General features: G+C 38.1%; 2 protein-coding genes across 2 annotated transcripts; one reads left to right on the top strand and one right to left on the bottom strand.

Annotated features, from left to right (window-relative positions):
• Positions 1–1,177: 1,177 nt before the first annotated feature.
• On the bottom strand, positions 1,178–4,151 carry Nmdyn-d7 (nucleoside diphosphate kinase homolog 7). The gene is made up of 9 exons (XM_076828960.1): positions 3,850–4,151; positions 3,611–3,777; positions 3,378–3,536; positions 3,097–3,304; positions 2,918–3,038; positions 1,934–2,058; positions 1,742–1,855; positions 1,575–1,682; positions 1,178–1,492 (listed from the first exon to the last, which is right to left on the bottom strand). Exons 1-9 carry the CDS (start codon positions 3,964–3,966, stop codon positions 1,460–1,462), a joined length of 1,152 nt encoding a protein of 383 aa, XP_076685075.1. The 5' UTR covers positions 3,967–4,151; the 3' UTR covers positions 1,178–1,459.
• A 2,662-nt stretch (positions 4,152–6,813) lies between these two features.
• LOC143377880 (uncharacterized) lies at positions 6,814–16,826 on the top strand. The gene is made up of 8 exons (XM_076829679.1): positions 6,814–7,313; positions 7,397–7,469; positions 7,624–7,827; positions 9,050–9,172; positions 11,523–11,707; positions 11,942–12,071; positions 13,896–14,194; positions 15,297–16,826. Exons 1-8 carry the CDS (start codon positions 7,274–7,276, stop codon positions 15,491–15,493), a joined length of 1,251 nt encoding a protein of 416 aa, XP_076685794.1. The 5' UTR covers positions 6,814–7,273; the 3' UTR covers positions 15,494–16,826.
• Positions 16,827–17,070: the final 244 nt, after the last annotated feature.

Genomic DNA, 17,070 nt, shown 5'->3' with positions numbered 1-17,070 from the left:
ATTACACTGCAATTACGCCCCCCTGTCGAGCAGAGGACTGAAGGTGGAATTAATTACAAATCCCCCCCATGGCGTTAAAAATTGAGAAACCTACAGAATAAGAGGATATTTCAGCCTGGTCTTACGAAGCAGCCACAATTCTGCAACTCTTCATCGCAAGGAGCGTCGCAAATCCTTGACACACATCATCGTGCCGTTATTAAAGGCAGGATAAGCCCATCGCGTAGCGGATTCCAAATACATGTAACGCTTGTAACTTTCTTCCTCGTAGACAGTCTGACTTGGATCAGAACCAAACAGCCTTCCTCCTTCCCCTTTTTCCACTTGCCAAATCCCGAACAATAAAACCTCAATGGTGGGGCGTGGGTGAAAATTGGCGAAAGAGATATACATACTTCACGAACGTTTTCAATTATTTATCTTATCTCAGAAGCCATTTTCAAGAATCATCTCTGTAAATATAAAAACAGATAAATTGTCCGAAACAGATAAATTCTATCAGTGAAAGTTCCGCTGAGGAAAATAAGCTGCACGGCTTTATCTTGTCCGCCAGTTTAAACGTAGAAAAAAAGGTATTGCTATGATGCTTTTACTAGTGCAACTTCTGCTGGATCTTCTAAACAATCTAAATCAGTGGCAACACGTTTGCCATGGGTTGGTTGTAAAAGTGGGACATGGAGGAATTAGCCTTTAGGGACACTGCAGACGTCCCTTTCACAAAGTGCCTGGCTGATTGAGATTGCCAAGCAATGATAGATAGACAAGTACATCAGCACACGAGGCGATAGTAATAACGTATTGCTGACGAACGCGTAACTCTGCCGAGAGTTCTCTGCGGTTCACAGTAATCCCTGGATAATTGATTTTATTGCGTAAGTTATGCAACAATCGCATTTCTACATGCAACGAGGCTCGAGCTTTCGTTTAATTGCATCCTCGTTACGGTGAGTGAAAGAGGCTCACAATCAGCCATACAATTCACAGTTTACTGTATCGAGGAAAGAAGGCGGCTATCTGTACACTCTACTGGTGCCTTCCGTTGAAAAAATTTGTTTGCCGTAGATAAAATTGCAAGGGAAACGCATGGTGGGAGAAGTTGCGTGACCGTGATTGACCGTTTTACGATCTAAGCGAGTCAGTAAACTTTTAATGCCACTGGTGATAAGCTATAGTATATTTATTCTGCGGATAATGAGCAATTAAAGAGACGCGATTAGAAGAGACATTCTTTATTTTAAAAAGTAGAGTAATACTTCGCGGATACACACTTCTCCTAATCATACACGTAATAGATGTTTGCATGGTTCTGTTTCGTTATAAAGTTTGTACTATTCAAAAGTGTATAATACTTATGAAAGGCAACTCGGGGTATTTTTCTTTCTCCTCTTTATGTTATTAGGCAATAACCAGATTTATTTGTATCGAACAAAGCGCACGACCTTGCACGCTTCCGCAACGTCTAGCTCTCAAGGATCTTGAAAAAGTACTCCACCTACGAAATGTTAACGAATGCCTGTGAATAAAGTAATTTGATGTTTAAAATTTATGCATAAAGCGTACTTGATCCAGTCTACCTCTAAGATGCCATCCTCCGGTAAGTCAGAGCAATGCAAGGCATTCTGTACTTTGGTTTTTCCATACTTAGCTCGAAGAGTGTTGGGCCTCACTTGTCGTGCAATGTCCTGTACAATATAGCAGTGTATATATCGCAAAAGAAAATTGAAGAAAAGTGTGTACTTACTGGATCCATGGGGCCACACAGTCTCCTGAATTCTCCTTGAACATCAAACTTTTCGTCTTTATGTTTCAGTTCCATAGCAATGCACGGCCCTGATTGTAATTCTCCCACCATTAACTGAAATTAAAATTGTCACCGACTTCACCTTCTTTCCTTACGTTCTAGTTTCCTTGCTTCTTAATAAATGTAAATTACCCCATAATCAGGTAGGACACCTTTGTAGACTTCTAAAAATTCTTCCGCGTCGAATGGGTTCACAGAAAATTGTTGTATAGCAGAAATGATATATCCAGCCTTTTGAATATCATTGATAATGTCTCCTGTTATAATAGCGAGGAATAAGGTTGTACTTGTTTCGAAGCATGTCTTAGTTCAAAATATACAGTAAGAAGCAAAAGTGAATACACTCCCTTTAAAACAGAATAACTTTTTTAAAATGGGTCCAACCGACTTGAGGTTTTTGAGAACCTAGAACTACGTGACGTGTTACGTCGTTTTGAAAAAACATTGCGATTAGTCGGAATAACAAAAAAAAAAAAAAATAGTGAAGGTCGCTTTTTCAACTTTTTTCTGACAAGGGAAGATCCCGGACCTGGAAATTCAACAAATTCTGAAACTTTGTGAATATGTAGAAGATTCCCTCCTGATTACAACGCAATTTTTGTTTGCTGCCGAAATTCACTCTAGGGGGTGTAATCGACCCCTGAAAATCCGGTTATTTTCCGATTTTGTATTATAACTCGTGAACTGTAAAATAATTTTTTCACCAAATGATAGATCTAATTAAAAGCAGTAACTTTTGTCTTGAAACTTTCTTTCTATCTCTTACAATTCGCGAGTTATAACACAAAATCGGAAAATAGCCGAATTTTCAGGGGTTAATTTCACCCCCTTCGAGTGAATTTGGGCAGCAAACAAAATCTGCATTGTAATCAGGAGGAAATCCCTTACATATTTACAAACTTTCAGAATTTTTTGAATTTCCGGGTCCGGGATCTTCCCTTGTCAGAAAAAAGTTGAAAAAGCGACCTTCGCTATTTTTTTTACTATTCCGACCAATTGCAATTTTTTTTCTAATCCTTCTAGGTTCTAAAAAAACCTCAAGTCGGTTGGACCCATTTCAAAAAAGTATTCCGTTTTAAAGGTAGCGTATCCACTCCTTACTGTATTTTCATGTACCAGTTAGTTTAGCTTGGACAGCGTGTGGTTTAATAATACAACAAGTGCAGTTCTCCAAAGTAGCTGTGTTCGCAGGTCCCTTTTGCATGCTCTTCGAAGTAGGGAAAAAGAAATCCAGTTCCTGAAAGATAATCGCATTAACGTCGTGTCCGCGTGTCGCTAAAGAAAGCGATACAAACCTTTTGAGCAGCTTCCTGATCCGCAGAACCATGCACCGCATTGTGAACTCTATCCTTGCCGTAACATGCTCTCAGCGAGGAAGGAGCTTTCGCGCGAGCCTCCTCGCTGTCTTCGGGCCCTATCACTTCGTGCCAACGTGTGATCGCGTGATCACCCAATAGTTCTAAAGCTACAATAGGACCCGAGGTGAGATGGTTTACGATGTACCTGATGAGAAGCATAAACAATAGTACATGTATTTCAAATCTACAGATGTATGTATTACTGCTTTGTATCGTACGCTATATTGGTTTCGCCTTCATTTTCACACAAATTTGTCGCCTGGTCTTGAGTTAGCTTGATCATTTTGATGTTTGCGATGTGGAAGTTGCAGGAGATTATTCTCTTTAATATTTCTCCCAAATTATCGACAATATCTGGCTTCACCATTGCGAACGTCCTAGAAAAAAGAATTGTTAATTCTCAGGTTTGAGAAATAATATCTTTTCGCCTCTGTTGAAAGTGATTATTTACTTTTGCATTTTTGTTTGCAATTTCGTCCGCGTATTACAGTCCGCATAATCCGTTACTCGTATACACCGCGAAAATATTGTTACGGTTGCACCAACGTAAAAGTCCTTCGCTTGTATTCCGTCGCATTTCGTCCTCTTCAGAAACATTTTTCTGGTATTCAAATCGAACTGAAGAATATAAGGCAATTAAATTTTCACTTCTACGAGATATTGGTAAAAAGGATTTTATGCGATACGTACCAATTCGACGGTATTGTCGGAGGGGTAATAATACAGATAAAATTTTTTCAAAATGCTGGCCACTTTGTCGTACCATTCGGCCTCGAAAATATACTTTTCATTATGGTCCACCGACATTATTTTGGTTTTTCAGACTTTGATTTATCAGCGTAACTCGGTTTCTTTCCAATTATACGGGGTTGTGCTTAGGAGGCATTACAGTATAGTTATTTACCTATTTGAATCATCGATACAATGTAATATTTTGAATGAAACTACTCTGTTGCCACTCTGTTGCTATAGACACCAGAACTGTCAATGAGATTCTGCTATGTTCATTGCTATGATTACGACACGCAGGACCACGGTGTAATAACCGTGCGCAGGACTGTTCTGGACACGGTGTAATAGACAGGTGTTCCGACTTGGCACCTTTACCCCAGCGACTTTGTGTGCCGATTTCTATGTGGTTCCTCTGGACGTCGTGATAAGAAATCCATGTACGCATGCATTTATGTGATTGTAGTCGTAGAGCTTTCAGTCGTACTTTGCGCAAAAAGTTAGCCTTTTCGCCTTGAGCGCCAATCTAGCGGCCGCCAGAAGAACTAGGACGAAAAAGTCACACATTCTGAACAGGAGTCAGAACACCTGTTTATTATACCGTGGTTCTGGGCTTTGGCCGCTCAGATGCAAACACTATATTGCCGCCCTTATTCATTTAATATTCTTTAATTAAGAATTTGATATGCAGTGTTTACTGTTATAGCTATATATAATTTTAAAAAGTTATCATGCAAAAGAAATAGAATATAAAAATGGAATATGTATAGTCCTTGTAACAGTAGGGGGGTTAAGTCATCATTTTGTCGATGTCGAGTTTGTTTAAAAAATTCAGGACCTCGAATTTTTCGATTTTTGCTTATTTTCATGAGAATGGGTTGCACTTCTGAATTTTTATCTCGAAAACCAGAGTTGAATAATTTTAAAAAATTTCAAATGAGAAAACGAATGATATCATTATTTATCATAATAAAAGTTTTGATTATTATTCTTATTAGCCAACATTTTAAATATAATAAACGGCCTGCGGCCGCCACTGAGTCTCGCCGCACAGGTATGGGGGCACCTTCTGCACCCCCGCCACGAACGGCCCTGACGACACGAACAGCTGATTACGTTTTCGTGGTTGTGTAGCATGCAACGTTACCGATTCAGAGTGGAATTCGATCGCAATCTCACTAACGGTTAGAATTGAAACTAAATATTCATTCGCAATACATGTCGATGTATGTAATCGATAAAAAAGCCTTGGAAACTTCAATTACGGACATCTGGCTTGCACTGGAATTCTTTTATGCGTGCTTGCATTATCAAGAGAGTAAAGAAGCACGTTCCATCGTATCTGACGAATATTAGCACGTTTGGTCTTCCGTCGCGAAGGACTTACACATTTGACTGCAGTTTGGCCACGAAGTATAGCACGTGTTGGATTATATTGCAGACTGCAGAAACTATCACGTTTCAGCGCGTGATCAATTTAAAAGAATTCAACTGTTGAAAATATTGTTTAATAAATAATAATTCCATCTAATCTCCAAAAGACAACACATATGAAAATTTTAATCTACATAATTTAAGTAAGGGAGTTTTTTTATAAATTCTTTTTTTTTAACTTGAGGAAATCTTCAAAAGGCACCCCGACTCCTCCAGAGGGGAATCCTCGCGGGCGCCAGGGTAGTTGTGGGATTTTTACCCACTAAAACCCCACGGCCAATATGAAATTTTGAATAATTTACATGTAAATATCTCTATTATTAAGGCCCATTGGCACAAACGCTCGGACACCTATTTACTGATTTTCGACATAGATCCATCGTGTCAAGGCTCGTCAAAATCGATGTCTACCACATGATGTCCTCCCCTTGTAAGTTGATTGAAGCTCAACTACAATAAGTTTCACGAAAATCGGTCCAGTAGTTACAGAAAAATTCGCGGACAAACATAATATATACTAACAGGGCCGGCGCGAGGATGGTTGTCGCCCTTATGCAAGAAAATTTTTCGCGCCCCCAAATTGTTGCACCGGTTTTCTACTTAATATGTTTTTACGGAGTACAATACAAAAAAGGATTATATTTACTTTTTGTTTATGTGGGAGTTGGATTATTTTATTACTAAGCATGCGATATATTTATATTTTTTTAGCACCCCCTTCAGCTGGCGCCCTAATGAGGCGCATAACTTGCATAATGGGTTCCGCAGGCCCTGTATACTAACATACATACAGTGGCTCAAATTAATATTCGGACACTTTTTAAAATCGCATAACTTTCATAGAATTGGTCCAAACAACTTGAGTTTTTTTGAGAAGCTAGAAGGATTAGTTTGCTAACTGACGCGTTTCGTCGTTTTGAAAAAAAAAATGTATTCGGTTGGAATAGCGAAAAGAATAGTAAAGGTCGATTTTTAAACTTTTTTTGTGAGTTTTTTTGTGATTTCGGGAATTTTCGCGATTCTCGACCTTAATCTGCGATCTTTAAACGTTTGTAGCTCGGAGCAACGTTAACCGATTTTCATGAAATTTTAGGCACGTATACAACTTACCGCAATCTACAAACGGGGTTTTTTGAATTTTCATTACAAGCTCACAAAAAAAAGTTTAAAAATCGACCTTTACTATTCTTTTCGCTATTACAACCGAATACATTTTTTTTTCAAAACGACGAAACGCGTCAGTTAGCAAACTAATCCTTCTAGCTTCTCAAAAAAACTCAAGTTGTTTGGACCAATTCTAAAAAAGTTATGCGATTTTAAAAAGTGTGCGAATATTAATTTGAGCCACTGTACATACATACGAACACATCGAACTGAGAACCTCTTTCTTTTTGAAGTCGGTTAAAAATACGAAAAATCGCGATATCTGAAAAAAGGCTGATTTCTCCCCTCCAAAGTAAAATTCCACAGAAAAATTATTTTTGCATACTCCACTATGCTCTACGTATATACATTCACACGAAGTTTCATTAAAATAAAAATTTTCGGGTTGGGGAACGTGTCCTTGTCAGTATAAGCACGATAAGAATCGATCAAACGTTCCTTGGTAACGCGCGGCATCGCTATTCCCCTGTTATCGTGAATTCCTTCACGTTTGGCTCGTTGCAGCACCGAGTGCGAGTCGGTGAACGGTCATCTTCGCATAAAACCGACCCCCGCGAATCGCGCGAACCCAGACGGCTAGAATTAACCTCGTTAGTAGTGAGATTCTGATTAACCATATCCTACGTGCGGGAATCCACTGCTCGCATCTGTTAACCGTGCTCGCTGAACGCCTATAGGCGTTCACCGCACAGGATCACCGTATATCTGTCCATAACGCGCAATGTGTTAAATCCACGGGCCCGTGACAATTGCGGACACTGGTATCGCCCCTAATTGGAACCTCCACATGAAGCTGCTCAAGTTTCTGCTTCGCTACTTCCCGCCAGGTACACACCGACGCCACGCTGAATTACTTTCGGCGAAAATTAGACGAGTGTCCTTGAGGGTGGTTTCCCCTTTCTGTGTCCAGGTCTCGCCTTGGAGTACACGCAGGGCGGGGACATCAGGACGAAGATGATCGATCTCCTGGACCTGACGACTGAGTAATTAAAGCTTAATAAAACCTGGTAGCGTAATACCAGGCTCCTCGGTTTACAAACTACTTCAATTCGAAAGATAAAGAGCGGAAAGTTCTCGGGGATTGTTCGACGGAATCACTTGGAGCAAAGTAGAATGTGTATACGTGTCGTTTTGCAGAACGGACATAAGAGCATTAGCGGAGAGCATAAAAGCGTCCGAGCCGGTAATAACCGAGAGCGTAATGGAGCAGTTAGTGGAGACCCTGCAGAAGCTGCAAGGCAAAGTTTGCGACACAACCGCGAAACCGTACTACAAATACAAGACTCTGCAGACCCATCTCCTGCCCCTTACGAATATCGCGTTCGATAAACTAGGTAAAAGGTACTCCCGATTAAAATTGCTCGAGCACTGTTCTAGATTTAACTACGACCTTCGCCCCTATCACGTTCTTGCGTTTATAGCAGTAATGTCCACAAGTGGGACCCCTGATGGGCCTTCGTCCCCCACTACGTGGCCTATTTTGCGTCCATGTGGGACGCGCACATAGAGGGCAGCAGCAACTAGGGTCATGCGCATAGCAGCGAGAGCACAGTGGGGGGAAAGTCTCTGAGCCTTTTGGGGCTTAGTAATTCTGAAACAGATGGCTCCTGGAAGCTCCCTTGTATTTTAAATCATCTACTTATTCAGAAATTTGCCTTACCGTCACATTTATGCTAGCTCTAGTGTATGTTGACCCGTAGAAAAATGGTAATGCACGGGGTTAAGGATAAGGGAATACCATCGTGTCTACATTCAGCTGGAAGCTTTCCTTTGGGAATTATAAAGATTTTTCGTTTGCAATAGATTCTGGGAAGACGTTCCCCAGCGTTATAATGGTAAAAGTTATCTACTGATATACCATTATCTATAAATAAATCTTTCGAACTTATTGATATATTGATTATTTAGGGGTTCATCAAATCAATAATTAATTTAGTTCAGTGTAATCCATAAATCTATCAATAATGGTTTAAATACTAAGAGTATCTACTGTGTGTACCTATCATATTTTTCGCTGCTGCTTTTCCGTTTCGAACATCTGTTCCAGGATTACTCTGCAACTTCCAAAAGTTAGGTACTGAGCTCCAGCGAATTCTTTTAATAATAAAGTCTCCAGAAGTCACATCGAGTTAATTTCATTGAATATTGAAACGAACTTTTCTGTTTAAACTTTGAGTTAAAAAAAGATTTCAGAGTTCCGTACCCCACAAAGTTTCGATTTCATCGTTTCAAGTTTTATACAACTTTAAGGAACATTCAACCCAGTAGTGAAAGTTAAAAACGATGATTATGCAGGCGGTGATAAAACTTTCTTCAATGCTGTAGCTATTTCTAATATATTTTTCGCTGCTAAATTCGAAAAGTAGAATAAAAATTGCATTTTATCGCATATTACAAGGTAAGAACGTCGAAGCAAGTTTTGTAAAAACCTGAGCTTATTTTTTCAGTTAGACGTCAAAATTCCTATAAAACATACATTTTTTAGAAAAAAGTTGTGACCATCAGTTTTTCAGCTCTGTGTTAGCCTTGCATTGGTTTTGTAAAGTGGGCTGCTTTTCGACAGATGCCTGACAGGCAGCTATGACAGAACGTGTAAAGTTTGGGACATTGACAGTGGAGCGGAGCTTCTTACTCTCGAAGGCCATAAGAATGTGGTCTACACCGTGTCCTTCAACAACCCAACTTCGTACGTGTCGTTTAACCATTCCTCTTACCATTCATTTATTGCCATCGTCGGCCGGAAACGAAGATACAGCCTTTCTCATACACTCTTTACCGGTGAAATACCTCTGCCAATTTGCTATGCCTGCTTCCACATACGCACCTACACGCTCAACCCCTTTCAGGGGAGGAAGACACTCTATCTAACAGTCTGAAAAGTAAGGGTATTTTCGGGAATTTTTTTTTAAACAAACAATGCAAGTAAATCTATGTATTGTTTAGTACATATAGTCAATATGTTTATATTGAAGGGTAAATTTTTTTTTCAGGCAAATTCATGAATTTTTTGCCGGCATACTCCTCGTCAAAATGTGCGTTGCGTTCCCCTGGCGTTGGCAGTGATTTAGCCATGTGGTTAATCGGAATTCAAAAAGACAAAATATTTAGAAACTAGAAGCCTACGCTTATTACAGCACGTAGGTTTTTTTTTAATTAAAGACCCTCTTCTATTTTGTTTATCAACAAAACAGTTCAATTTTTCCATGAAATATGAATTTGTCATATTATTGATTTTTCCCTGCGTGCTGTAATAGACGTAGGCTTCTAATTTTTGTCTTCTCGAATTCAGGTTAACTGTATGGCTAAATCACTGACAACGCCAGAGAAACGCAGCAGACATTTTGACGAGGAGTATACCGGAAACACATTCATGAATTAGTCTGAAAAACATTTTTTTTTCACCCTTCAATATGTACATATTAATTATACTAGGGGAAGGTGTTGTACCCTTCACCAGTTTGAAGTTTTTGAATTTTCTCCAGTTCAGTTATGCTCAAAAAAATTGGGGAAAGGGATCGTACAAATTTTCAAGGCTATTACTAACACATATATTTTTAGGAAATATTAATATACTTTTTATTACAATTTTACCGCAGGTTAAAGAATAAAGGAAAATTGGTTAGAGGTACACCAGCCCATTGTTCCTTTGACCAGGGTGTATTGTACCTTTGACCAGCAGGGTAAATGAATACAAATGTTTATTATAATATTACAGTAACTTATAGACTATAAAATTTATACTATATCATAAAATTATAAAGTACTCTATAAAATTTCAATTTCTCTTTCATAAAACTATAAATTTCTTCTCTTCAATAGCAAGTTTCTCTGGTGTATATGTTGATGTCACGCCACCAATTTGTTTCTTCCCTTTTTGGGCTAAATTTTTTGGAGGTACATGAACTGTTGTGATGCCTGTTTCATCACAGTTCCAAATGTTAGTTGCATGAAACATATCTCATTCTAAAAACTGTATACAATTGTTAAAAACTATAGAAACAGTTTCCTGGTTAAAAGCTGTTGCTCTGGCAAAGAAAAATAAAATTAAAAATAAAAGCAAGAAATGTGAAATTTTATATTGTTCTACAGTTACAGGAGTATTGGATTCCTGGCGTTTCCCCGATTAGAAAACACCAAATTTCATATTTGTAAATTTGACTATTTTTAGCGAAGTTCATTATGCAAACAATTTCTTTCCTTTATGTCGTTAGTTATAGCTCGAGTTACGTTAAATTCTTTATCTATGCTAGAGTGTTGAACCTTCGACTGGTCAAAGGTACAACACATCGATTTGATTAAGCACATGGCAAATTATAATTTTTAGGTCAGACCGACCGACTCCAAGCCTTGCATGCTTCTTGGCCACAGTCTTTTCTACAGCTTAGTATAACAAAATTTAAAATATATTAACTTATTAAAATTTTACGAGGTTGTGTAGAAATGGAAGAATACTTAGTTTTTCCTTATGAAATTGAATAATATTTTTCTGTGGTCACATGAACTGCGATGTCCTTACAAGAAGCCATTAAATTACAAATCTGATGGCTAACAAATGCACTAAAATTTTTATTTTCACATACATTTAACAGATGGCTCCGTAATACTTGGTGGTCGAAGGTACAACTGGTCAAAGGAACAACACCTTCCCCTAAGCAATATAGATTTACGAAAATACCCTTCTGCAAAAACCGCCTATATTCGGTGCTTGTCTAATTTTGCTTTAAACAATCTTCTGTATTTATGACGTGGATATTATTTTTAAATTTAAATTTTTTTTTAATTTTTGAATCCAGTGAAAGCTATGAATCAGAGGAAATCTTGAGTTATGAAAATTTGAAAGCGGATATACTTTTAGAATTTTAAATATGGCATACTTTTTGACATAGTCAAAGTAATTAAGTGATGAATTAAAAATCAAAGATAGAGAAATATGTTATTAATATAATAGATAGCGTTCTATTTTGTAGCTAAATAATCAATGATACATTTAAATTAATATAAACTTCGAAGCTAACTTCTATATATGTTTGCTTCAGAGACAAAATTGTAACTGGTTCGTTCGACAAAACTGCGAAAGTTTGGTGCTCACGGACAGGCCACTGCTTAGCCACGATTTGGGGTCACGACGCTGAAGTCGTTGTTGCCAAGTTCTCGCCCACGCAGAGTAAAATCGCGACTGGCTCTATGGACATGACGTCAAAGATTTTCCATTCGCTAACAGGTGAGGGGCTGTGGTAAAACGTTTAATAGTTTTACGCATAGTGGTGCAGTAGAACGCCGACTATCAAATCGCGATATACAGTAGAATGGCGGTTATAAAATCGCCAAAATTGCCAAAAATGAAATTTCATATAATCGTTAAAATTTTACATTGCGCGTAACAAAAGGTCGAGGTCGCGCACATTTATCTCAAACTTTTTCGGATGTATCATTTCACTGGAAATTAATCCGATAGGTGACGAAGTGGGGACATTGAAGGGTCATACAGCAGAAGTAATCGCTCTACACTTTAACGACGACGGGAATGAGATAATCACTGGTTCCTTCGATGGCACTGTCAGTATCTGGGACACTAGGACTTTTAGGTACAGCTGCATTTTGATGAAACTCTCAATTTTATCAATTTCTCAATGAAAAATTCATATTACAATTAAGTGCTTGAAGAGTAGGGGAGACCGGGGCTAGTTGACTAATTTTTAACATTTCTAATTTTTTATAAATAGACCATTGGTATTTTGTTGACTTTTTGCACACCGAAAGTTTACAAATTTCATTAGGTATACAGGCTTAATTTTTAAAATTGTTTTAATTGAGTCTAGGTCGTAGTTTTTATTGTATTTAGAGTAGTGAGACGAATAAGTGAACAAACCCCGGCTGTGGGGTTAGTTGACAAATATGATGGGGTTAGTTGCCTTGACTTTTACTTTTCAGTTTTAACCCTTTGCCTGCGAAAGGCGTATATATACGCAGCCAGTTCCATCAATATAGTATACGAAAGGCGTACATATATATGTCGCCCCCCATTTTTATAATTCGCTTCCCCCCGAAATCCGCGCTCTTCCGACCCCCTCCTCTTTCAATTGTTCTTGTAAATCTTTCCGTTATAATTTTTCTACAATTCTAATGATATTTTGCGATCTGGTCGGTTCGTCTTCTCGTCGTTTCTATTCTTTTCTATTCTTTACTTTTCTTGTATTAATTTTAAGCCTCGTAAGTTCTCGTTTAAGGTTGGGTTGAAAAACAGTCCTGACTGAACCCCGCCTATGCATTTGTCGTGTTTCTCTCTGTTTTCTACCTGCTGTGTCTTGTTTGTTTGCAATAAAGACGTTTAATAATAATAATAATAATAATAATATATCCTGCAACCAACAAATTTTTTATATTTTTTTTCACTCCTTCACACTGTTTTTTTTTTATTAAGTATCATGGTGTTAGGTACTGTAATTATTTTCTACTTGTTTGGTATGGTCTATTTGGAAGGCCTGAGAGTTTGAAGGGAGGGGAAGTGGATTTGAGCAGCTAAACTCTTTACCTCGACTGCATCTTGAAGAAAAAAAGTAGGATTTTTAGGGGTATTCCTATGCTTAGTCAAGTAACCCCGTCCGACATTGTCAACATCTTAAGGGGGGAGCCTGGTGTAACTAAATTGAAAATCGAGGCATTTTTCGGGAATTTTTTTTAAAGAAAGTATTTGATAGATCTTTCTGAAACTTTCAGGATATTGTATTAACAGGTTAAGGTATATCACAAAAAAAAATTATTAAAAAAGAGCGACAAATAACAAAGTTATGCCCAGTCCGTTGGCGACGCAATTATTGCACTGCGGGCAACGTAGCGTCTTTTGGTTTCATCTGAAACCAAAAATCGGACAATTTTCTTTTAGTTTATGAGAGTACGCACAGAATGAAGAAATTTGAAACTTAAAAGATGCAAAATGAACAAATGGCGGCCTCTTGAATAAAAAGTTCACTGTTTCCAACGAAATTTTCCCTTAAATGTCTAAAAAAAAGTTATTTATTTAAACAATATCATTATACTAATAACTTAGTACTATGAAGAAAATGTTCACAAACATCCGTGCACAAGGCCAAGTCGATTGGTTGAATATTTTTTTAGTTACATTGCCCGCAAAGTGTAAAACTGTCGTTTCGAGAAAAACGCATTTAAAGTTTTGTGGTAGCCTGGCGCTCCGTAGCAAAACCGGCTATATCCGCTTTAATTTTTCGAATTTCGTTTTGCGGCTTTGGGAACATATTGTCGTGATGTTCAACTATTGATTTATGCAAAAAAAAAATCGATTTCTTCGATCCGCTACACCAGGCTCCCCCCTTAAGCATAAGATCTCTGATCATTGTCCAATCGACATGTATATACATTTTTTTTTTCGTTTCCCTTTTTCTACGTTTTAGGCGAACAAGCGTACTGATCGGCCATCGATCGGACCTCTCGAACTGCGTGTACAATTTCGACTGCACGTTGATCGCGACGTCGTCAATGGACAAGACGGCAAAGGTCTGGGATACGAGAATGTATTCGTGCTTAGCCACTCTGCGAGGGCACGACGACGAGGTCCTGGACCTGACCTTCGACAACAATGGTAAAAAATTGGCGACCGCGAGCAGTGATACCACCTCGCGTGTCTGGGACGTGAGCAGCGCTTTCCAGCAACTCGCCACGATGGAGGGTCATCGCGAAGAAGTGTCGAAAGGTGATCGAATCCTTTGTGTAATCCTATGTTTAAGATCGCCAGTAGGCATGGTAGCAATTTTAACTGAAAACAGTGAATCGCAGTGGCAAATTAGGAATAATTAGTAAGCTGAGTAGCTAATTACATTAAAGTAGTAAATTAGTAAATGGGAACTTGAGCAAATAAATGTGTAGTAAAACAGTGAATTGACTAATTAAATATGGATTAAAATAGTAAATTAGCGAATTGGGTAATTAAGTGTGCATTAAACCACTGAAATAAAAGAAACTGGAACTCAATGAACTTTATGGAAATTTTATAGCAGAGCAGTTACTTAAAAAAGCAAGGAAAACTTTTGTCGATAAAAGTCTTACTGATCGAAGTTCAGCGGAAAGTTGGATCGACGGAATCCTGTTCAACGTGTTCCCGTGTTTCAACACACTATTTTCTGAAAGTGAAACATGTTTCCCTAAAACAGAATTACATTCTGCCACTCGATAGAACGAGTTCACTCCACTCGATAATTTCGAACAATTAGATGCACATCTGCAGCCTTCATTAATTAAAACAGTAAGGCTGAGTAAACTCGCTTGCCTCTATCAAACTTTCCAGCCACAGTGCAGTCGTTAATTATTACTAGAAAATCCAGGACTCTTCAACAGTTGTAATATTAACAAACGTCAGTTTATACAAAATCAGGAAACTAGTACAGTCTTTGAAGCACATTGTGATCCGACATCGGCAGACTTGTGAAGTTCCCTTAACCCTTAACTGGTATCCTGGGGTCGCTCGTGACCCCAAGCACCCAAAGTTCGATCTACAATTTTCGGTTGTCTAAGTTGGTAAACTGAATTTCTTATTAATTTTAAAATAATAGTTTAACTTTCTACGCTTCTATTATTTTCTACATTACCTAATTTCTATGTCCTTTTTTATCTGGGGTCTGCCACGACCCCAGTATACCAGTCACGTTTGCCAAAAACAGTATACCAGTTAAGGGTTAAGGAATGAAAGAATACATTTTTGTGAAAATGAAATCTGAAGAAACACTGTTTCGTTTATGGAAATATTTATTAAACGTTTCGCGTTCTTAGCCCCGAATTAACCGCAATATCCAATCCAGTATGTTTCAGTCCGAACGGCCAACATTTGCTGACTTCCTCCTTGGACAAAACCTCGAGACTATGGTCCTTGGAGGATGGTTGCTGCGTACAAACACTCGAGGGCCACACAGACGACGTTTTCAGCTGTGCATTCTCGTACAACGGTGATACGATTATCACTGCGAGCAAAGATAATACTTGCATGATTTGGAGGTGACTCGATTGGTTCCAGGTGTTCCCTTAGCTCCTCCTTCTTTCCCTTTTCATATTTTACGTTGTATACTTCTACGCGATATAAATTTGTCACTTTTTGTACGTTCAGCTTAACAGTTTATTAACCGGTCATATTTGAGGCTTCCACGCACAAAATACCGACTCGGTTGGGCGTGGAATCCACTCCAGTACTGGTCCGGTTTGAGCTATCGCGCGGGAGTGTATTCACGTATTTGCCCGTTAGCAATTGAAAAACCAATTAATAGGCTAACAGCCGATAGCGTTCGCAGCTGAAAAGCCTATTAATAGGTTTCCGGTAGATAAAGGGTTAACTGTCGTTTAACCCTTCGGGTGCTGATAATTCGAACCCTCGGCGTATGCCCCGTGCGGGACTCCCCTCGTCGCATCTCTTAACTATAGCCGCTGAACGCTTATGGGCGTTCCCCGCACACGCTGCACGCACTTAACGAACGCATTTATGCGCCCACAGCAAATGTACTTTCCATAGTCTTTTTAATCAAAATAACGACTTTTCGGGAAATAGCGGAACCTTCCAGCTGCTAAACTCCAGATGCTAAGGAAGATCTTGATCTTATAAAGTTTCAAGAATTTTAATTATATAGTTAACACTTTCATTGTAGAGTCTGTTATGGGTTGTTTAAATCTACTTTCCAGTAGAGGAGTAAGAGTGTAAATTTTAAGTATAAAATATTGTGAAAATGGGAGGATGTGCCATTGAAATAATTTATGCCTTTATTTGCCTGTTCCTGTAAATATTTCTTTTAGGCAAATCGTCAAATAGTCGCTCAAAAGTATTTGCTTCGAAATAAATTTTTAGGAAACCATTGAAAGGTTGGAAGCAAAGTATTTACCATTTAAATTTCGAGTTTAGTTGGCATTATAGCATACGTTTTGAGTGATACCTCTGTGATTGTTAATTAAACGAAAATAATGTATTTTTTCTCGAAAGTAAACTATCATCCCTTTTCTGTAGTTTTAATATCGAGATTGTCAAGTTTAATGTACTTTGAAGAATGATCGTAATTAATTTTCCTGGGAATCTGGTCTGAATAATGCATACAGACCCCCGAATGAATAATGGAGCGCGGTATAAAATGTAGTTTCAGCGAAATTTAGTCAATTTAACACTCGTATTAAAGGAAAGTTATCGTTACTCAACAGAGACATCTGTTTATTTCAGTTCATTTCTAAGCCACGAAGTTTTCATTAGTGAAACCTACTATAATTTCTGCTAACAGTAATCAAAACTCCGTACGTCGCTGGCTTATCAGGATCACAGTAAAGATACAGTCGCGTTAAATATATGAACTATGCTATAAACGACTAAACGTATTAAAGAAGTTAGCGAGCATTGATTACAACTCAAGAATAAAATTAAAATTCTACAAAAATATAGAACAGAATAAAATTAAAATTCTACAAATAATAGAACTGAATGGATACATATGGAGCACAGTTTTAAAATGAATATACTTTTTAGGATGTAATGTTATTACAAATGTAGTATTATATATATATATATTTAACATAATACATATTACGCAAAGTGCAATATATGAA

The sequence above is a fragment of the Andrena cerasifolii genome, chromosome 16 (genome assembly GCF_050908995.1).
Source record: "Andrena cerasifolii isolate SP2316 chromosome 16, iyAndCera1_principal, whole genome shotgun sequence".
Taxonomy (NCBI): domain Eukaryota; kingdom Metazoa; phylum Arthropoda; class Insecta; order Hymenoptera; family Andrenidae; genus Andrena; species Andrena cerasifolii.
Note: the sequence above shows the minus strand (reverse complement) of the source record. Positions and strands in the feature narration are given on the sequence as shown.